This window comes from Oncorhynchus mykiss, chromosome 7 (genome assembly GCF_057628025.1).
Source record: "Oncorhynchus mykiss isolate SJ-2025 chromosome 7, ASM5762802v1, whole genome shotgun sequence".
Classification (NCBI taxonomy): domain Eukaryota; kingdom Metazoa; phylum Chordata; class Actinopteri; order Salmoniformes; family Salmonidae; genus Oncorhynchus; species Oncorhynchus mykiss.
The window spans coordinates 56,395,626-56,418,838 of NC_143028.1; the positions used below are offsets into that span (position 1 = coordinate 56,395,626).

Consider the following 23,213-nt stretch of genomic DNA (forward strand, 5'->3'; position numbering starts at 1 on the left):
TGGAATATCATTATTTGGGATATTATCAAACCTAATCTGATTTAAATTTAGACACATGGGTGGGTTTGTTTTGTTTAGGCTTGGATGTATCTGGAAATGAAACTACGGCTCCATTAAATTCCTAGCCCTGAGTATCAGCTTTATAGCACCGTTAACAATTAAAGGCCATGTTCCCGCGGTCGCGGAGACAACATTCACGGTAAACACGGATCTCCTGCGATACGAAATGAATAAACTCCCTAGTCATGGGTCCTACGTGAACTCGTGCAAATAGGAAGATGGATGAGATCATATGACGTCAGGGTACACCCTGCAACGCCGTCATCGGATGACAAAATAAATAGCACTATATCTGATCAAGCCTGTAGTCTTAAATTATTCACATATATTCACTGTTGCGCACCAACGTGCAGGTACATCTTTCTAGAAATTGCGCTATGATTTGGACGATACTTTTGCTTGTCCAGGGCATGCTTCTCTTATTCGTACTTGTTTCGAAACGCTCCAGGTGAGTACCCTTTTCTAAAATGAATGTTCTATTAGGCTAATGTCTATGCTTGCACTGCATACATTGAATAGGTTTCTTCCTAGGTTTTGGCCTTTCTAGGGAGTTTTTCCTAGCCACCGTGCTTCAACACCTGCATTGCTTGCTGTTTGGGGTTTTAGGCTGGGTTTCTGTACAGCACTTTGAGATATCAGCTGATGTACGAAGGGCTATATAAATACATTTGATTTGATTTGATGCATTCTGTATTATATTGTGGGCATTTCGAACTCGTTTTCACCTGTGCACATATTTGTTTAGCACACTAGCCTACTTATCTAATAGGTGTATTGCCTACCTAGCATAAATTAACCCAGCACAAAGTTGTATTTACCATAAACCTAAAGTAATCCAAATACATTTTAATAATATCATAGTTGTATTGAGCAGTAGATGAGTTACATGAGTTGTCGCCTGTCAATCCTTTTTGAGAGGGAAGGTTGAAATAATCCCGAGATTAACCAACATTCAAGTGCTATTAAGGACTATTTTCACTGGCCAGTCTTAAATGTCAACTTTTGTGTCTCAAAGATCATAAAGTCACATCTGTTTTCATCCTTGTTTATTGCTATATCGCTGGATAAATTGATGGGCTCATTCTACTATAAATGTTATTGGGAGAGTTCTGGCTTTATAATTTATTTGCTAAACTGTTTCTACTTTACTCACAGCTGTGTCACGCAATGTACTGATAAGAGCCAGGCATGTGAATATTGAATAGTTAATTGATTTCGGATACAGATACTATATCAACAGACAAATATATAGGTTTGAATATTAGCTATTCAAAATTACATGGGTTTTCTTTCTAAACAGGTCAGAGAAAGAGCCACCTTTAGACAAAGGAGTTATTCCATGGTTAGGCCACGCCCTTGAGTTTGGAAGAGATGCTGCCAAGTTTCTAAACCGTATGAAGGTGAAGCATGGTGATATCTTCACGGTAAGAGTGGTGGTATGAAACACTTTCCTCAACATCATCAACCTAATATCTATACCTGAATCTGATCATCTGTTCTTGCCTAAATCCCTGAATACATCTATAGTAGATGTAAATTCCTCACCGTTCATGATGCGTGTGTTGGTGTGTTCCACTTTTTGATTTTGTGTGTGTGTGTGTGTAGGTGCGTGTGGCTGGGCGCTATGTGACAGTGCTACTGGACCCCAGCTCTTATGATGCTGTGATAGAGGACTCTGTGTCCCTAGACTTCACACGCTACGCACAGGTTCTCATGGACAGAATATTCAGCCTGCAGCTCCCCCATCACAACCCTGCTGTAGAGAAGGTCCTAACAAAACAGTACGTCCCTATCCTTATCACACACTCCTTTCTGTGTGGTCAGCCCAAAAACAGCTGTACATGCCCATTGATACGGTCAGAGAATGACAAATTAAAGTTTTGACATATAAACGATTAAGGACAGCATTGTCCAGCCAATAACTGGATCCTTACACAGGTATAATAGGCTACTGTGGGATGTTGCTTCCTGGCTCCACCGTAGTCTAACTCAAAAGTTTCACTCCCTGAGACAGAGAGGTGCCTGAGATCAGGGATTACCACATCGACCATCACAGATATCACTACCATCACCATGGCCTGATTAGCCTCATGTTATTGTTTATAAATGCATACTGTGTCAGGGTGCGGAGCAAATGCACTCACCTCCCACCATTCTGTTGATTGGCACTGTTGTGGAACTATCTCAGTCTCTCACAGTCATATTGTCTTGCAGAATATCTAGGCCGTTGTGTAGGTTACAGTGCTATAGTCCTTTTCTTCTGGCTTTATAGAGCATAGATGTCAAGCTCTCTGTAATGGATGTTGAATCTACAGAGCAGCATTTTGTACCCTGCCACACAGGTGTACTGCACTGACATATCCTCCAGCCCAAAGTTTATAGTTCAGACTGATCAGTTACAGTATTGCCACAGGCAACACCTATGTTTTTTGGTGTTATTCCATAGAGGCGTGATACTACACCTGTCTTCACAGTGCCACTACTTAAGTAAATAAGCATTGTCCGAGCCAAAGCAACCCATAGTAAACCCCGGAACAGAATGCTAGTCTTTTACACAATTAGGTAAAAGTGAATTACAGGTTTGGCCTTTATGACATCATATATGACAAACATTCCTTTCTCTTGACCTTAAACCTTTGTACCCTCAGGCACTTTGAGGGCGGGAGCCTATCCTGCCTGAGCAGCACCATGCACCGCCACATCCAGTCCCTGCTGCTGCAAGCCCAGAGGCCCTGTCACAACCAGACTGACTGGAACACGGACGGGCTCTTCAGCTTCTGTTACAGTCTTCTCTTCAGGTACGAACGGAAGAGTTCCTATACCTCCTTCCCTTCTTCACTCACTCATTCACCCACGCGTCCCCAAGGGCCTACGTCAAACGCCTGGGATAAACAGTTTACTTACCAGCCCGTTCCACAAGCCACTTGTTTGTAAATACACCAGTAAGAATGTTTAGTGACACATAAGAGGCATCTAATGAAAAGAAAGAGCAGTGCCACTCATGAAATTCCTCTTTCAGGGTGCCCTTCCTGTAGAACTCCCCCGGCTACACACTTTAAAAGGGTTTTTATTTATAGTGTTGCCAGAGATGTTTGAGATGGTCATTTAAACATTCAGCATCCTAATGGGGACCAGAGGATTTAGTCATTACTTATGTTAACATTAGGCAACATCATTACTTAATAGATCAGACACCGTGAAGCAGGGGTTCTCAAAGTGGGGTCTGCGGCCGTACTGCATGGGGTCCACAGGCAGATCTCAAAATATAACATGAATTAAGTTGAATTTTTCATTAATATTACTAACAACAACAGATGAATATATCCCTTGGCCAAAATACTTATAATCTACAAGTTATACATTTTTCAACTGGATACTTCTTGTATTTCCCCAAAATGTTTTGTTAACATAAATGCACTGTAATGTAAGCTTTAAAAAAATGGCATTATGGGTATAATTGCAGAATATTACCTTGAAAACGGCTTCATTTTCTCTCCAATGCCAAGAGGCGTGCCTTTATAATGTAATGTTCCTTCCCAGGGACTGAGACTTGGTAGAAGTCCTTGTATGCTATTATTATGTCACTCGAGCTGTGTTCTAATTATGTCTGGTCCCTGATGAATTTACTATCACAAAAGGGGTCCCTGGCCCCAAAACATTTGAAAAACCCTGCTGTGAAGTAATCTAGGATGAGGAAGATTTATACTAAATAAGACGTTTATACTAGTAATACCCCACACTGTGAACAGTTTAGGTGGGTGGGCAGTGGCAGGTGTGACACAGGAAGTGTTCCTGTTGACCTTCAGTGGGAGGACGCCACTGTGGGCAAGGTATTCCTCCATCGATCGGAAACGGTTCTTAACAATCACTTAAAACTGAAATGCTTAATGGTGAAACTGCCATGCCTGTTTTAAATACAAGGAACAAAGAAGTTAGTGGAAACAACGAAAACAGTTTTTTCCCCTCGGACATAATTGCATGGGAGATAGAAGAGCACACTATTATGTACTGCAATTATTTCTACCATGCTACGCGACATCTCCTCAGCTGGGCAACAAAAACAATAACAACGGTGGTGGCAGAGCCATGGTGCTGTTTCCGCCTACTGCGGATTCCATCTTTAAGGCAACATCTTCAATATATTTAATGATCACTCAATGACATGTTTTCCTAAGCTTAACTGCTACTAGCAACCAAATGTTTTTTTCAACATGCCACTCTACAACCACACTCACCATCCCACTCTCTCTCTCTTTCAGGGCAGGGTACCTCACACTTTTTGGAGGGGAGCAGAACAACAACAGAACAGACCCCACTGACGTCTATGAGGAGTACCGGAAGTTTGACAACCTCCTGACCAAAATGGCCAGGACCACACTGAAACCAGGTGACTACATGAAACATGGTCTCTGAAAGAAACATTGTGAGCCACAAGGTTTTACATTTGTGGAAAGGTACAGTGGCAGCTGGGTGTGGGAGTTTATCAAAAAAAGTTGTGTGTCCGATCTTAGGGCTTAATTCAGTTTGGATGTGGTATTATAGTTTGATTGTTTTACCCTAATTTAAACTCAGCAAAAAAAGAAATGCCCCTTTTTCAGGACCCTGTCTTTCAAAGATTAGTAAAAATCCAAATAACTTAACAGATCTTCATTGTAAAGGGTTTAAACACTGTTTCCCATGCTTGTTCAATGAACCATAAACAATGAATGAACATGCACCTGTGGAAAGGTTGTTAAGACACTAACAGCTTACAGACGGTAGGCAATTAAGGTCACGGTTATGAAAACTTCGGACACTAAAGAGGCCTTTCTACTGACTCTGAAAAACACCAAAAGAAAGATGCCCGAGGTCCCTGCTCATCTGCGTGAATGTGCCTTAGTCATGCTGCAAGGAGGCATGAGGACTACAGATGTGGCCAGGGAAATAAATGTGGCCAGCGCTACAGGGAGACCAGATGGGCAGCTGATCGTCCTCACAGTGGCAGACCACGTGTAACAACACCGGCACAGGATCGGTACATCCGAACATCACACCTGCGGGACAGGTACAGGATGGCAACAACAACAACTGTTACACCAGGAACGCACAATCCCTCCATCAGTGCTCAGACTGTCCGCAATAGGCTGAGAGAGGCTGGACTAAGGGCTTGTTGGCCTGTTGTAAGGGAGGTCCTCACCAGACATCACCGGAAACAACGTCGCCTATGGGCACAAACCCACCGTCGCTGGACCAGATAGGACTGGCAAAAAGTGCTCTTCACTGACGAGTCACGGTTTCGTCTCACCATGGGTGATGGTTGGATTTCCTCCTCCCTCATGTGGTACCTTTCCTGTAGGCTCATCCTGACATGACCCTCCAGAATGACAATGCCACCAGCCCTACTGCTCGTTCTGTGCGTGATTTTCTGCAAGACAGGAATGTCAGTGTTCTGCCATGGCCAGCAAAGAGCCCGGATCTCAATCCCATTGAGCACGTCTGGGACCTGTTGGATTGGAGGGTGAGAGCTAGGGACATTCCCCCCAGAAATATCCGGGAACTTGCAGGTGCCTTGGTGGAAGAGTGGGGTAACATCTCACAGCAATAACTGGCAAATCTGGTGCAGTCCATGAGGAGGAGATGCACTGCAGTACATAATGCAGCTGGTGGCCACACCAGATACTGACTGTTACTTTTGATTTTGACCCCCCCATTGTTCAGGGACACATTTTTACCTTTCTGTTAGTCACATGTCAGTGGAACTTGTTCAGTTTATGTCTCAGTTGTTGAATCTTGTTATGTTCATACAAAGATTTACACATGTTAAGTTTTCTGAAAATAAACACAGTTGACAGTGAGAGGACGTTTCGTTTTTTGCTGAGTTTATTATAAAGACTGAATAGAGGAATAATTAAATCTGTATTATCCCCGATCACTTTATGACTCCGATTTTTATATATATCATTGAGTCGGCTGGCTGTTTGTGATTTGTCATATTTGTCATTGTATGGACTCACTGTGGGGTGGCAGGGTAGCCTAGTGGTTACAGTGTTGGACTAGTAACCGGAAGGTTGCAAGGTCAAACCCCTGAGCTGACAAGGTACAGATCTGTCTTTCTGCCCCTGAACAGGCAGTTAACCCACTGTTCCTAGGCTGTCATTGAAAATAAGAATTTGTTCTTAACTGACTTGCCTAGTTAAATAAAATATAAGTAGTTTGTTTCTTGCTTGCCCCTGCGGTCACTGCAGTGAATTACTTTATCTAAGCGGGTCATATGTTTGAATCTAATTTCCGACTCCAATTGGCTTAATTACTCATGGTCCCTATGTCATTTCTTCTCAGTCATACACCTGCTTCATCTACAGGCTCTATCTGATGTCACCTGACACACCTGTCTGTCCTTTTCACCTCCTTATATCTGATCTTACTGTTCTCTAACTATACATATTATATTTGTTTGTTCCTCCCAGCTTACTCCCACATATCTCCTGTTTCTGTCCCACCCGTGTCACTGATGTCACCTCTTTCTATTCAAATGGCATATTTGTTCATCTGTCTTATCTTGCATGTCACACCTATTACTCACTCTTCATGTTTCCCATGTTCATGTTACACACCTCTCCCACCCGTCTCTGTTTTCAGGATTATGTCGCCTGTATCTCTCTATCGACACTTGACTCACTAATCAAATTATCTCAGTCTGATCTCATCTGTTTTACCCATGTGTGTCTGTGTTTACTCTTGACTCACCTGCCTGTGTGTTCCTGTCTGTGTGTGTGTGTCAGAGGAGAAGCGGACCGCCCAGAGTGTGAGGGGGCGTCTGTGGGAATTGTTGGCCCCGGCGGGGCTGGGAGAGGGCTCCGGGTCCAGCCCCTGGCTGAGAGACTACAGGCACCTTCTGCAGGAAGAGGGAGCTGACGAGGAAACTCAGAGGAGAGCCCTGCTGCTGCAGCTGTGGGCCACACAGGTGAGTCATAGGCACTCCCCCATCTCACCTCACCTCCCTAAGAGGAGTAGTGGCCTGTCATTGTCACGAAGCAAGGGCTGCCCAGCTATTTAAAGCTGTTCTGAATAGATCTTGTGAACGATTGGTGAAAATCCCTGTTGTTCCATTGCACCCATAGAAAAATTCCTTTCTATTCAATAGATTTTTGGAGGTGGGCCAACAATGATACCTGGTAATACAGCAGCATGCCCTCCTGGCTAGCAGCCATCTTAAACATGAACATTTTCCAATACAAAGACACTTGCATGCCAATGTCAGATGCTAGACTCGACTGGTTAAAGATGTTACCCTTTGTGAAATTCAGCTACCCACACGGTGTGCCTCTCAAATTCTGTTTATACTGTACCTGTTTGTCAACCACACCTTACGCTTTGTCCAACCACTGTAGAATACTTTTGTGGTTAGTGATTATTTTTGAAAGACTATAAATAAATACTAGCACATTCAGTTCTTTAAGATAAATACTAATGCTGTATTCTCAACCACTGGAGTGTATGGAAAAACCCTAGAACTGTTAGACCTTATTTTAGTGTTATCTTGGAGGGGACAGACATCCTGTCCCTATGTTAGACTACTGCAAGTTCCAGTGGGCTCCAACTAAACATGGCCTCAGTGGGATGTTCTCAAGCTCTCTTTGCTGCTAGAATGGTTGTTACAGAGCTACTGTTACCTGCTCCTCCTGCTCAAACAAGGACTTCCCTAATAAAAGATGGTAATGAGTGTAATACGCATCTTTACCACAAGAGTGCACTAGTAGCCTGTTTATGTCCTTTAGATAAAAGGGTCTGACTCCAGCTAAACAGATACTTTTTGGAGGAATCCCAAGATGGCAAAAGTACACACTATGATACCAAGAACATTCTGAGTAGACTCTGAGTACTCAGCTCCTGCTTAGCATGGTTGGGGTTAATTCCATTTAAATTCCAGTCAGTTCAAAAGGTACACTGAAATTCCAATTGTCTTCAAAACTTTTCAATGAAGAACATTCTGAACTGGAATTTGGTTTACTTTCTGAATTTACTGGAATTCAAATGGAATTACCCCAACCTTGCTGCTTAGACGTGTCACGTCACTCATTGAGCACTAATAACTGCATCTACAATGTCACACAGCCACATGATCTACCATCATCATGCAACTCTTGATTGTAATTTTTCAGTTCCCCTAAGAATGTAGTGAAGAACATAAGGTGTTACCACAACAAATAATCTGTGTATTATATTGTATGTAATTCCTGGATAATGTATAGTCCAGCATATTGCATGGCTAGTGCTGAGAGATTAACCAAAATCAACTAATTGACCGACGTCTGTTCAATTATTTGAATTCCATCTCCTTCATTTTTTTCTGTGAGCTCGATGTACAGTTTCTGTAGGGATAAATCAGATCAAGCTTGGACTGTGCGATGGAGTTGTAGTGGTAAAAAACTACAAGGACCATAATCCATTACGCACCTGCTTAAACTTGTCCGGTCTGTGCAGAGCAAGACACAGAGACTGAGAACGTACTATCTAGAGGGATAGAAAGCGGAGTGATAGTTGGCATTCAGCAGTCCTAAAAGTATGTCTTATTTCCTTTTGAAGAACCGCGTTGGCGGATGACGTGGAATGAAATAATAAAATAAAACAAATATTTTGTTAAAGTAATGTGAATAAATTATAGTTAATTAGTGATAAGCAATAATGGGCAGTCACCACCACCATGGGACTTTTATTCATTATTTAATTCTGTGTTACAGCTTTCAACCCACATAATGCATAGTGCATGTAATGTAAAAAATATATATATAGTAGCCTGTTCTTTTTTTTCGCGATCGAACCAAAACCGAACCGACCTCAAAAAGCACTAATCGCTCAGCACTACACATGGCAAACATTATTTATTCTGGAGTCGATGTAAATTCAGTGGTCTTTCCACTCATGTACAAACACAGACAGATGGCCAGGACAGCCCAGTGTGCCCCGAACACTCCATATTGAGTCTCTTTGATGTCTAATGGCTTGTCTTTTATAGTAACCATTACAGCACCTACTCTCTGACAGAAGCCATAACACGGTGCTCTATCATAGACACAGGAAAGGAACCAGTCTAATTCATTAGGCTTTGTGATTTAACTATATGAACAAGTGATGCTTTCCCCTATGAGAGAAAATAGTAAGAGCTGGCATGTGGTGTGTAATGTTCTCTTCTCCGGTTACATAATTGCTACCTGCACAGTCTCACTGTGAGAACCATCGGAAAGGGAACTCGCTGTGTCATTGCCTTCATGTCAACCTTCATTTGTTGCCAGGGTAACGTTGGACCTGCTGCATTCTGGCTGTTAGGTTTCCTGTTGACAAACCCTGAGGCCATGAGGGCGGTGAGAAGAGAGTTCAGCAGCATCTCCGAGCAGGACTCTGCAAAGTGTCCCCTACTGGATAGGCTGCAGCACACACCTGTGTTTGGTGAGTGTTTTTTGTTTACTGGGTATATCCACAAAGACAAGGAGCTTCATCCCTATGGGCAAATGTACCTTAATGAACAGAGTAGAGAGAAAAGAGGGTGGGGGGGTGAGAGGGCAGTTGAAGACACACATATATATATACACACACACTGTTCCCAGGTGAGTGGCCACACATACAGTAGTCTTTGCCTGAGACCCTAATGAGCTCAATGACTAAAGGACCAGGGCAGATCCACCTGCTCAGGCCCTGAAAGTTGCTCTCAATGATCTAATGGCTCCCATGTCACCATCAACAGGTGCTCTAACCTCTGGTGCAAATAATGAGCACATAAGGAAAGTGCCACCTACCTGAATATAGAAACCTGCCTGTATTTAACCTTTATTTAACTAGGCAAGTCTATTCATAACTATTCTTAAGGGACTCCTCAAATGAGAATGACCTTAGCGAATCTATTACGAGGACATAACATCTGTATGCTTAATGAGTCTGTGTATATTAGTGTTCATCGTCTTCTTTTCTTTGTCTACTCTATCCCAGACAGTGCCTTAGAGGAGACTCTGAGGCTCAGTGCTGCCCCGTTCATCACCAGAGAGGTAGTGCAGGAAAAGACCCTGCAAATGGCCAATGGGCAGGAGTACCAGCTCAGGAGGGGGGACAGAGTGTGTCTGTTCCCCTTCATTAGCCCTCAGATGGATCCTGAGATCCACCAGGAACCACAGGTATGGATGTTAGTTGCCTCTCACACATGAACAAATAATAGCTCCCTAATAATGGACAATAAAGTTTAGACCATGCCCCAGGACTACCTGACATGATGACTCCTTGCTGTCCCCAGTCCACCTGACCGTGCTGCTGCTCCAGTTTCAACTGTTCTGCCTTATTATTATTCGACCATGCTGGTCATTTATGAACATTTGAACATCTTGGCCATGTTCTGTTATAATCTCCACCCGGCACAGCCAGAAGAGGACTGGCCACCCCACATAGCCTGGTTCCTCTCTAGGTTTCTTCCTAGGTTTTGGCCTTTCTAGGGAGTTTTTCCTAGCCACCGTGCTTCTACACCTGCATTGCTTACTGTTTGGGGTTTTAGGCTGGGTTTCTGTACAGCACTTTGAGAAATCAGCTGATGTACGAAGGGCTATATAAATACATTTGATTTGATTTGAGTTTCAAATCCATCTGCGCATGTTCTGTCTATCCCACAACCCTAGTTGTATTAATTGTGTAACACAGGTTAAAGATAAGGTACAGTAATAAGTATTGACGTTTGTTTACGTAAGGAGGAAGCACACCTACACAGTTTCTAAAGTGCCCCTGGATTACCCAAGATACAGAGAGAGGGGTTAAACCTAGGACATTGTAAGGCACTTGAACACAAATAGAAATAGGAGTGGGAAGGGAGTTAGTTTGTTACACAGCTGAATCATTGCTTTGTCCTTCACCCTACAGTACCAGCCAGTTAGTGGAATACACATGGAAATTGTAGTAAATGATTGGGTAGTCCCAGGCTATTATTGCCATCTGATATGATATGGTTGTGTGCAGCAGGAAGCGTGGGGGAACAGTCATGTGTGATCATCATTTGTCAGTATGACCTGGGTTCACTGCTTTACCTCCCTGCGTTTCCTGTCATAGAGATTCAAGTATGAACGCTTCCTCAACAAGGACGGATCTGTGAAGAAGGACTTCTTTAAAGGAGGGAGACGGCTCAAGTACTACACCATGCCATGGGGCGCAGGCACCAATGGCTGTGTGGGCAAACGCTTTGCCATCAACTCCATCAGACAGTGAGTATCTCTGAGTGTTCCTTATGGGTCTTAGGGGGAGGGCAGAGGAGGTCAGAGGGAGTCAGAGGTCCCCACTTCACCAGAATCAAGGACAGACTTAATTCTGGGATTGATTAGCTCACCTCACAGCAAATGCCATTATAGGAAGAGGGAAGGCTTAGCAGCTGACTTTTACTGCACAGGCTTCTCCAGGTGTCTATGCAAGATTGGGTTACAGTGACATGAATTTCACTGCTATGCAGATAGAACATGCCAAAATAAAATACAAATGGATTCTACAAAAACTGGTGTGTGCAATGGTCAATGTTACAGTTTAGGCACATTTATAATGTATTAATGCCAACAACTCACCTGTTGTGTCTTTATCTGTGTGTTCAGGTTTGTGTATCTGGTCCTGTCTCATCTGGAACTGGAGCGGTGTGACTCAGAGGCTCAGATGCCAGAGGTGAACTCCAGTCGCTATGGGTTTGGAATGTTGCAGCCTGAAGGAGACCTGGCCATCAGATATAAACCTAGACATTCACATTGAAGACATGATGTTGAGATCTCTCAAACCAGACGTGAAGTCTGGTTTGTGAAGTTTAGGCTAATTTCAAAAAATGTATGACAATATGTCCATATAATGTATTGTATCTATTTTTGTATCAGCACAAATGTACAGTGTAATGTGTTATTTATCTTTAATTATAATGTATATATTTCACTTTAAAATTGTCACTTCATAACATTAAAATTGTTTTTTGTTCTAGACTATTTTGTTTGTAAAATAAGTTGTATCAATGATTAACCTGGCTCCATAAAACCAGCTTCAAGTGTTTAAAGTGCATTATGTATAAACTATTGCACCACCTTAATTAGAAATATTTGTAAAAACATTTTCACAACAAAACATCAATTTGGAGCTTATCCTAGTGATGAAAGTGTCCTAAATCCCCTCCAGTCCCATGATGGTGTCCATTGCATCAGGGGATCTAACTCACTGTTCCCCGGGCACCGAAGATGTGGATGTTGATTAAGGCAGCCCCTGCACCTCTCTGATTCAGATGCAGAAGACACATTTCAGTTCAAGGCATTCAGTTGTACAACTGACTACGTAGCCCCTTTTCCCTTTATGTATTTGGTGGAGTAATTGGGCGGCTGGCGCTCTTTAAACAGATCAAACCACACATTTGTCACACTAACCATGTTTCCATAGGCAGAGAGTAAAATCATACATATTAAAACCATTCTAATAATTGGTAAAACATTTTAAAATGCAGACGGATAACTTGTTCATTCGACATGGTGGGATCTTTTTGTGTCAATGCGATAAATGGCAGTGGTAATGCCTTTATGCTTCAAATATTGCTATAACTATCATATCGAAGTACATTTGGAGTCTCAAGATGATAGGGTGTGTAGTCCTCCCACTACGACTCGGGAAACCATACAGTTTATTAGGCTACGGATTGAATAACTTGAACTTCACAGGGGGATGGTAGTGCATGGTGATATTGATGCTGCTTTTCAATACATACCTAGGGTTTTATTCTAGTGACATGATAATAGATGCTTGACTGCCATTTGACAAATACAAATATTCTTGCTCTTAGACTATCCATAATCATATCATGTAGACTAGTCTACCTGCACTGTATCTGCAAACTGTTGGCTAGAGCGCACGTGCCAAGACCATATTAGGCACACATTTACTATTTAGCAACAGTTTTTTGTGACCGAACAATCCGTAAAGGTGAAATTGCGATGGAAACGCATTTAACTTTAGGTTTTTATTCAGTACATGAAAACTTAAGTGAATAAGTACATTTTGTGTGCTCTACATCACCACGCAGGGATTTTTATCCACAAGTCCATTTGGTGGAGGTACACCACTGGTAGGGGAAATGCGCATATAACACCGTTTTTTTAATATACCCATGAAAATTGTCCGCTATTTTTTTTTTTTTATAACCTCGCTCTTTTGTTCATTCGGGAGTGAACGTTATTTATAATAAGGGTTACATGGAGAAAATCAAACCTCTGAAATGAAAATGGCTGGCCACCCCTTCAGCATAATACACAGTGTTCAAACATTAAGAACACCTCCTACTGTAATATTGAGTTGCAACGAAACTGTCCCTGTTTGCAAATAATTTCATCTAAGATGTCATTGGGAATTTAAGCATGGCACTTTCAAAAGCAAGGCCTACATTTCCACCCCAGGCAGAGTAGGCCTACCGATGCAGAATGTAAGCTTTAATTAACTTGTTATGGCTGGGGGCAGTATTGAGTAGCTTGGATGAATAAGGTGCCCAGAGTAAACTGTCTGCTACTCAGGCCCAGCTGCTAATATATGCATTTATTAGTAGATTTTGATAGAAAACACTCTGAAGTTTATAAAACGGTTTGAATGATGTCTGTGAGTATAACAGGGCAGGAAAAAACCTGAGAAAAAATCCAACCAGGAAGTGGGAAATCTAAGGTTTGTAGTTTTTCAACTCTATCCCTATCGAATGCACAGTGTTTATGGGGTCAAATTGCACTTCCTAACGCTTCCACTAGATGTCAACAGAATTTAGAACCTTGTTTGATGCTTCAGCTGTGAAATGGGGGCGAATGAGAGGGGAATGAGTCAGAGGTCTGCCAGAGAGCCACACGCATTCACGTGATAGTTAGCTTGAGTTCCATTGCATTTCTGAAGACAGAGGAATTCTCCGGTTGGAACCCTATTGAAGATTTATGTTAAAAACATCCTAAAGATTGATTCTATACTTTGTCTGACATGTTTCTACAGACTGTAACGGAACTTTTTGACTTTTCGTCTGCTCCTAGTGATCGCGTGTCATGAATTTGGATTACTGGGCTAAACGTGCGAACAAAAATGAGGTATTTGGACATAAATGATGGACATTATCAAACAAAACAAACATTTATTGTGGAACTGGGATTCCTGGGAGTGCAGACTGATGAAGATCATCAAAGGTAAGTGAATATTTATAATGCTATTTCTGACTTCTGTTGACTACACAACATGGCGGATATCTGTTTGGGTTGTTTTGGTCTCTGAGCGCCGTACTCAGATTATTGCATGGTGTGCTTTTTCGGTAAAGCTTTTTTGAAATTTGACACAGCGGTTGCATTAAGGAGAAGTGTATCTATAATTCTGTGCATAATAGTTGTCTTTTATCAATGTTTATTATGAGTATTTCTGTAAATTGATGTGGCTCTCTGCAAAATTACCGGATGTTTTGGAACTACTGAACGTAACGCGCCAATGTATACTGAGATTTTTTTATATAAATATGAACTTTATCGAACAAAACATACATGTATTGTGTGTCATGAGTGTCATCTGATGAAGATCATCAAAGGTTAGTGATTCATTTATCTCTATTTCTGCTTTTTGTGACTCCTCTCTTTGGCTGGAAAAATGGCTGTGTTTTTCTGTGACTTGGCTCTGACCTAACATAATCGTTTGTGGTGCTTTCGTCGTAAAACCTTTTTGAAATCGGACACTGTGGTGCGATTCACAAGAAGTGGATCTTTAAAATGGTGTGAAATACTTGTATGTTTGAGGAATTTTAATTATGAGATTTCTGTTGTTTTGAATTTGGAGCCCTGCACTTTCACTGGCTGTTGTCATATCGATCCCGTTAGCGGGATCTCAGCCCAAAGAGGTTTTAACTGCTGGTTACATGGCTTACCCTAACAAGAGGTCACACGTGTTTCCCTAAAACCTGTCTGGGTTTAACCTCTAGCATCGAGCAATCCCGTATCCGGGAGCGTAATCATAGCCTCAAGCTCATTACCATAACGCAACATTTCCTATTCATGAAAATCGCAAATGAAATGAAATAAATATATTGAAACACAAGTTTAGCCTTTTGTTAACAACACTGTCATCTCAGATTTTCAAAATATGCTTTAACCAAAGCTACACAAGCATTTGTGTAAGAGTATTGATAGCCTAGCATAGCATTAAGCCTAGCATTCAGCAGACAACATTTTCACAAAAACAAGAAAAGCATTCAAATAAAATCACTTACCTTTGAAGAACTTCGGATGTTTTCAATGACGAGACTCTCAGTTAGATAGCAAATGTTCATTTTTTCCAAAAATATTATTTGTGTAAGAGAAATAGCTCTGTTTTTTTTCATCACGTTTGGCTAAGGAAAAAAAACGAATATGCAGTCACTTACAACGCCAAACTGTTTTCAAAATTAGCTCCATAATATCGACAGAAACATGGCAAACGTTGTTTAGAATCAATCTTCAAGGTGTTTTTCACAATTCTATTCGATGAAAAATCATTCCTGGCAGTCGGTTTCTCATCAGAGGCAAATGGAAAAATACTGCAGCTGGAGATTACGCAATAATTGTGACGAAGGACACCAAGCGACCACCCGGTAAATGTAGTCTCTTATGGTCAATCTTCCAATGATATGCCTACAAATACGTCACAATGCTGCAGACACCTTGGGGAAAACGTGGAAAAGGTAAGCTGACTCCTAGCTCCTCCACAGCCATATAAGGAGTCATTGCCATGAGGTGGTTTCAAAAAATGCAGCACTTCCTGATTGTATTTTTATCTGGGTTTTTTCTGTAACATCAGTTCTGTGGCACTCACAGACAATATCTTTGCAGTTTTGGAAACGTCAGAGTGTGTTCTTTCCAAAGCTGTCAATTATATGCATAGTCGAGCATCTTTTCGTGACAAAATATCTTGTTTAAAACGGGAACGTTTTTCATCCAAAAATTAAAAGAGCGCCCCCTATATCGAAGAAGTCTTCTATTGTACAGAAAGTGAATATCTTAATTAATAGATAGTGACAGAGTTAGATTACTTCCCAAGCAAAGTCCATTTTTGTCTAGCCTCTGATATCCCCATATCAGAGTCACGTCTTTCCCGGGTATTTTACAGTTTGTTTCTAGCATAAACCATCTCGGACCAAAGCGCTTTATGTAATCGGATCCGTTTTATCTTATTCAAAATCGTAAACTAACAAGCCTGTGCTTTTTGCCATTTTCTTTAATTATAGGTAGGCCTACAGCGTACCCTCTCATACCCCCTCAATTCGAGTCTTGGTTTTAACTTAAAAGCCCTTCGCTGACACGGAGGTAGGCAGCTGGGTGGAGGAATTGACCGAGAAATCTATGGATAGAGCAGCCTCCTAATTTCATCTATCAAACAGGTAGGTCTGCCTATTATTTATTAAATAGGAAGAAATAGGCTACAACACAAAACCCTCTTGTTGTTAGTAAAGTCTAATTAAAATGAAGACGATTAAATGAATTATGCGTACTCAAATTTTCCTACTTTCAGCACCATGAGCTGTCCATTCCTGGTTTATTGTGCCGCAACTGCTGCTTCATGTTTCAGCACCACAATATAGATTACTCGAACCTGGCTTATTGTGAGGTCAATAACTCTGATAAATACATAATGGCCAAGAAACATTGTTTATAATCAAATAAATTATAGTAGTAGTAAGCTATCAAAGTTGACCTCTGGTCTTCCTCATCTCCACACTCTCCTTCTAAAACTGAACATAACATAGGCTATAGGCTGGTCTGTGCGCAAGTTAGCACATTTTTAGGACTAAGCCTAATAAACAAAACATTTTCTGAAAAAGCCTTTGACTCTCCTGAACTGCCACCGTAGCCCTACACAGCACAGCCATTGGTTAGGCAGGACACACTTTTCTTTTTTTACCATCAGCAAGAGCAGAGCTGGCCGGGTCACAGGGTTGGAATATCCATTGCTGTGTGTAATGCAACCTGGTTTTATGTACACTATCCCAGCAGTTATCTTAGAAATATAACTTTGCTATGTACTATAGGCTATGGATAATTTGATTGAGACCACACTAAATAACTTATAGGCCCACTTGATATTGCGCGTACAGAGGAGAATCAGGGATGAGGGGCAGCATCAGGCACACATCGATATATAGCCCAGTGGCTATATATCGAGCCCCACCGTTTTTGAGCCCCACCTGTTTAGTAAAAATAAAATAAAAATACATATGCAGTACCAGTCAAAAGTTTGGACTATCAAGCACTATGATGAAACTGGCTCTCACGAGGACCGCCACAGAAAAGGAAGACCCAGAGTTACCTATGCTGCAGAGGATAAGTTCATTAGAGTTACCAGCCTCAGAAATTGCAGCCCAAATAAATGCACAGAATTCAAGTAAGAGACACATCTCAACATCATCTGTTCAGAGGAGACCTCATGAATCAGGCCTTCATGATCGAATTGCTGGAAAGAAACCACTACTAAAGGACACCAATAAGATGAAGAGACTTGCTTGGGCCAAGAAACAAAAGCAATGGACATTAGACCAGTTGAAATCTGTCCTTTGGTCTGATGAGTCCAAATGTGAGATTTTTGTGAGACGCAGAGTAGGTGAACGGATGATCTCTGCATGTGTGGTTCCCACCGTGAAGCATGGAGGAGGAGGTGTGATGGTGTCGGCATGCTTTGCTGGTGATTTATTTTGAATTTAAGGCACACTTAACCACCAGCATGGCTACCACAGCAATCTGCAGCAATACGCCCTCCCATCTGATTTGCGCTTAGAGGGACTAGCATTTGTTTTTCAACAGGACAATGACCCAAAACACACCTCAGGCTGTGTAAGGGCTATTTGACCAAGAAGGAGAGTGATGGAATGCTGCATCAGATGACTTGGCCTCCACAATCACTCGACATCAACCCAATCAGTTTGCAAACAATGTAAAAAAACAAACATTGTTGAGTTAATAAAGCTGCATACAAACATGGTCTCTTTTTTGCTTTCTTGAGTAAGGAAGCTCCAAAATGCAGGTGTTTGAACCTAGCTCAGTGTTTTCTGTGGTAGTGGGGCAGCAAGCGGAATATATGGAGTGTAGCGGTTCTCTAGTTGTGCTGTGATTGGCTCAGTGTTCTGTCACTCATGGGGACACAACGCCACCGCAAAATCTACAGGGAGAGCTCGGAAATTCAAGCACCTTGGGTGCTGCCATAGAACTACATTAGAAGTACCCATCCCGGCCTCCCGAGTGGCGCATCTGTCTAAGGCACTGCATCACAGTGCTTGAGGCGTCACCCAGGTCCCATCCCAAGCTGTGTCACAATTGGCCAGAGGTCCCATAGGGTGGCACATAATTGGCCCAGCATCATCTGGGTTAGGGGAGGGTTTGGTCGGGGGGTCTTTACTTGGCTCATTGCACTCTAGCAACTCCTTGTGGCGGGCCAGGCGCCTGCAGGCTGACCTCGGTCGTCAGTTGAATGGTGTTTCCTCTGATACATTGGTGCAGCTGGCTTCCAGGTTAAGCGGGCGGGTGTTAAGAAGCGTAGTTTGGCGGGTCATGTTTTGGAAGACGCATGACTCGACCTTTGCCTCTCCCGAGCCCGTTGTGGAGTTGCAGCGATGAAATAAGATCGAGATTGGGGAGAAAAATAAAGATGTGCCCATCCAAGAAGGCTCAAGGTCATTGGCCACACATAAAATTATCAAATCACGTTATATCTACTGTAGCTTTGATTGGACTAATCATGTCAACATCATACTTTCAAAATCTTAGTTAGCAAGCCAGCAGTCATCATCATGAATCAAATCGACAATCTACTGGTAAATCCTTTTCGATCCTTGTCATATGAAGAGAAATTATAGATAAAACATATTGGTGATGATTGGCCATTGGACATAAACATTACACAACAAGTCGGAATTTGCAAATTCCAAAATGAGTGGCTTGGAAGGAATCAGTGGCTAACTGCAAGCGTTGCAAGGCAATGCAAACCAATGCCATTCAGTGGAGTGGGTGTGTGGTCCAAGTCTGGTTTTAAGGGTCTTTTTTCTAAGCTTAATAACCTCTTGAAGCTAGACGGCACTATTTTTATTTTTGGAAAAATAACGTTCCCAAAGTAAACGGTCTATTTCTCAGGACCAGATGCTAGAATATGCATATAATTGACAGCTTAGGATAGAAAACACTCTAAAGTTTCCAAAACTGTAAAAATATTGTCTGTGAGTATGACAGAACTGATATTGCAGGCGAAAGCCTAAGAAAAATCCAATCAGGAAGTGACTCATATTTTGAAACCGCTGTGTTCCTATGCATTCCTATTGGCCATTGAAAGGGATATCAACCAGATTCCTTTTTCTATGTATTTCCTAAGGTGTCTACAGCCTTTAGGCGTAGTTTCACGCCTTTATGTTGAAGAATGAGCGTAAAGGACCACATTGCGTAAGTGGCCAGCTGAGGGCTCTCGGAGTGATTCTTGCGTAAAAGACAGAGGTAGCCATTTTTCCTCTTGGTCCTACTGAAAAGCCAATTGTCCCGGTTGATATATTATCGAATAGATATTTGAAAAACACCTTGAGAATTGATTATAAAAAAACGATTGCCATGTTTCTGTCGATATTATGGATATAATTTGGAATGTTTTTCGCCGTTGTCCTGACCGCTATTTCCGGTGGATTTCTCAACATAACGTGACAAACAAACGGAGGTATTTGGGGTATAAAAATCATCCTTATGGAACAAAGGAACATTTGCTGTCTAACTGGGAGTCTCGTCAGTGAAAACATCCGAAGATCATCAAAGGTAAACGATTAATTTGATTGCTTTTCTGATTTTCGTGACCAAGCTTCCTGCTGCTAGCTGGACATAATGCTATGCTAGACTATCGATAAACTTACACTGTCTGTGATTTACCAAATTGAGTCGGACCGCAGAGTGAGGGAAAAGCAGCCTACAAGTACTCAGAATATGTGGGGACTCCTTCAAGACTGTTGGAAAAGCATTCCTGATGAAGCTGGTTGAGAGATTGCCAAGCAAAGCTGTCATCAAGGCAAAGGGTGGCTATTTCAAAAATCTCACTTTTTTAAAAGGATAAATATTCAACATTGGCCATGCTGTCAATCCAGCATGACTTCTGCCACGTTCAAAACAACTGGAAACTCAGAGCTGGGAAATCTCAGACTTAAGTGAGTTCCAACTGGGAAAATGTTTTGAACGGTCATCCAACTCAAAATACCAAGTTGGGAACTCAGGCCGCTTTCTAGAGCTCCGACCTGAAGATTACTGACATCATGATTCAACCTTGTTTTTTTCCAGAGTTCCCAGTTGTCTTGAAAGCACCATAAATCCAGAGAATGCCAGACTTTGATGACAAAATGTGCCCACCACATCACATCAAGGTGAGTCCAAAAACGTATTGTATGCTGCTGCATAAATTATGTAATATGCCAGGGAGATATGTGTACTGTAGCTAAGAAAGTAATACTATGTGTATGTTGTGTAGTAAGTTGTTAGTAGCCCATGCGCCTCACCCTCATAATTTAGCCTGCCGTTCTGACTTAGTGGTGCACAAGTAGCCTATAGCCCTGTTTTAGAGAAATGTCTTCATCAAATATTGAGCTTTCATCGTCTGCTTATATGCCCCCTTTATTTATCACATGGTTCTGTTTTGGTGTACAGGGAGAATACTGTAAGAAGTGCCCATGTTCTGAATTCTATCCTGTACATTTCAAAAGTGCTAAACAAATAGTTATATTGACTAGTCTCTCCTAGCTCGCTCATTAATGTCTTAATCAAAATTAAGGATTGCCTCTTATTCGCTTGTCTTCCCCTTATGCGATAGTTTGTACAGTTGAAACCACATTTGTTGAAGCAAGTCAGCCATATCAGCTATGTTTTCTTTAAAGGCAGTAAATGAGGCTGAACTAACTGTTTCACTGCCAGACAAGGCTCTGCTGATAGCCAGGTCTAGCAGTGGTAAGGTGTTGGGACTCTGATGTTGGGACAGCTTTATGTAAGCTCTAACAGTTTGTGTGCCACCTTAATAGTGCAATTAATGTTGTGTTGTGTAGTGTCTTTGCTGGCATGCAACTAAAACACATGTCTTATGTTTGCCCCACCAATATTCACATGCTAAAATCGCCACTGATATAGCCTAATTAAACAACTAATTCTAAAACATTAAGAAATATTGAAATTTCACCAATTACAAATTATATGACCCTCCCCTGGACTATATTTTAAAAATACTAAACCCTCCCCTTGACTGAAATTGAAAAAGCATGACCCTCCCCCATTTTCTTCCATGTGACCATTCTGTAAATTTCGATCCGTCCCGAATAATCTCATCATGTAGGTTATATCCGCAATGTATCTGCAAGCTGTGGAGCACACTAGAGCACACTTGCCAATACCAGAGTGGGCACATAAATGCAACCTTTTTTGTGGCAAAACCATCTGTAGAGTTGAAAATACGATCGAAACCGATTTAACTTGTATTTTTTAATTCGGTACATGGGAATGTAACCAACCACAAAAAAAGCCTTTTATCCGGAACAAGTCAATTTGAAGGAAACACACCTATGGTGAAAAAATAGATGGAAACTTACAAACACCTGTCCTCTATTGCGCACAATAGTGCTGAACCCAGTGATTGCTGCTTGATTTGTAGTCTTTATGGTTTTGTGTCATTGTGTATATGTTGGCCATTGATCATGCCCACTGCAGGGGAGACCAAAACAACTCTGCCCTGCCAAGACTGTAAACATCGTTTAAAAAAAACTATACTCCAATGCACACTGTTGTTCCATGTCGCAAAGAGTGGGGCACAAAGAGAGAGCAACTGCGTAATTTCTCATCACCCTATAGCGCTTTACAATAAATCATTGCAGCTGAAGCCTGAAGGTTACCTATTTATGTAGTAAATCTATTACCTCGTGATTGTTTTGTGTTTACTGGCTTTTGGAAGACTCTGGGTTGTAGAGGATGTGCAAGAGCAGCCCCTTTCATACCGAATGGGTTTAAGCAGCATCCCCCCGGCAGTGCAGCTTCTGGTTGGAGGAGCGCAGCCTCGGCAAAATCAGCCCCTGCAGAACCCCGCTGGAGCGTAGCCCGTCACGCACGGTACAGGCACACAACTCAGCAACCAGGTAGAGAGGAATCGGTGCATTCACATCGTCACATCATACTTGTTGATCCGTTCCGTAAGGGAAGAGCAGGACACTGGTTCGACTTGAGATTTTACAGCACGTGTAACCCCATTTTAAACATGTCTGTTGCGGGGGTGATGTCTCTAAAAACAGCCTCCAATAGGCAGGCGATGAGCGGAGCAACAATTCAGCACAATGTTTTTTTAAGATGTTGAAATGTTTCTTCTTACACTCTCAGGCTAAAAGTAACATATGTAAGTATCATGACTATAATATCTGTCATTATTTTCGTCTTAATCTGTTGCACTTTGACTACCATAATGTTGTAGCTAACCCATCTATAGGCCTATCATGGTTATGATCAGACCATCGATTGCAGGAATTCAAAATGTGATTGGAAATTGTGTAATTTCTTTCGCTTTTGTGAAACATTTTACTTTTTAGAATTACATGCACTTTTAGGAACACTATTTGACTGATCCAAATGTTTTAGCCAAAGCCTAACGAGCAATGCTTCGAATTCTCTTCATTAAAACTCACAAACCACTGGTTAATTATCACACTAATGTCGAGTCTGTTTTGCGCAAATTATTGTAGGTTAAGTAAGGCACATGGAAGTTGCTTGTTGCGCTAAATACATTTCAAAACTTTGGTGTGATTTAAATGGTGTGAAATGTACAAAATATACATAATGTAAAATTTGTTTATGATAACCTTCGTTATTTGCTCAAAGTAAATAGAAAACTTGGTCAAGATAATAATTAGCATTGTTTGCAGAGTAGGCCTAATTTAGTTTTCGCTGAGTCTGAACTCCCCTGCTTATCTGTGTTAGTAGGGCTAATACTGTATCTCTTTAGTGAGATGAGTTCAAGAACACCTTCAAATGTCAGGTCGCAGCTTCCTCGCTCTCGTGAAACCCCGCTCTTTTATGTGGTGCTGAAGTTAAATGATTTCAGCGCCGAAGTTTGGGGACAGCACACAGCGGGGAAATTTGATGGTTTTCTGTATTAACAGTTTTAGG

General features: G+C 41.7%; 1 protein-coding gene across 1 annotated transcript; it reads left to right on the forward strand.

Annotated features, from left to right (window-relative positions):
- Nucleotides 1–225: 225 nt before the first annotated feature.
- Nucleotides 226–12,023, forward strand: LOC110528167 (prostacyclin synthase-like). The gene is made up of 10 exons (XM_021609994.3): nt 226–508; nt 1,361–1,484; nt 1,666–1,841; nt 2,709–2,858; nt 4,320–4,447; nt 6,822–7,003; nt 9,333–9,486; nt 10,024–10,205; nt 11,122–11,273; nt 11,652–12,023. The coding sequence occupies exons 1-10, from the start codon at nt 438–440 to the stop codon at nt 11,800–11,802; spliced, it is 1,470 nt and encodes a 489-aa protein (XP_021465669.3). The 5' UTR covers nt 226–437; the 3' UTR covers nt 11,803–12,023.
- The last annotated feature ends 11,190 nt before the right edge of the window (nt 12,024–23,213 follow it).

Bases quoted from the DNA above. Each gene is read 5' to 3' on its own strand.
- LOC110528167 (XM_021609994.3), top strand. From the start codon at position 438: ATGATTTGGACGATACTTTTGCTTGTCCAGGGCATGCTTCTCTTATTC. The intron at 1,485-1,665 runs GTAAGAGTGGTG...GTGTGTGTGTAG, and splicing joins AGCATGGTGATATCTTCACG to GTGCGTGTGGCTGGGCGCTA. The intron at 7,004-9,332 runs GTGAGTCATAGG...ATTTGTTGCCAG, and splicing joins TGCAGCTGTGGGCCACACAG to GGTAACGTTGGACCTGCTGC.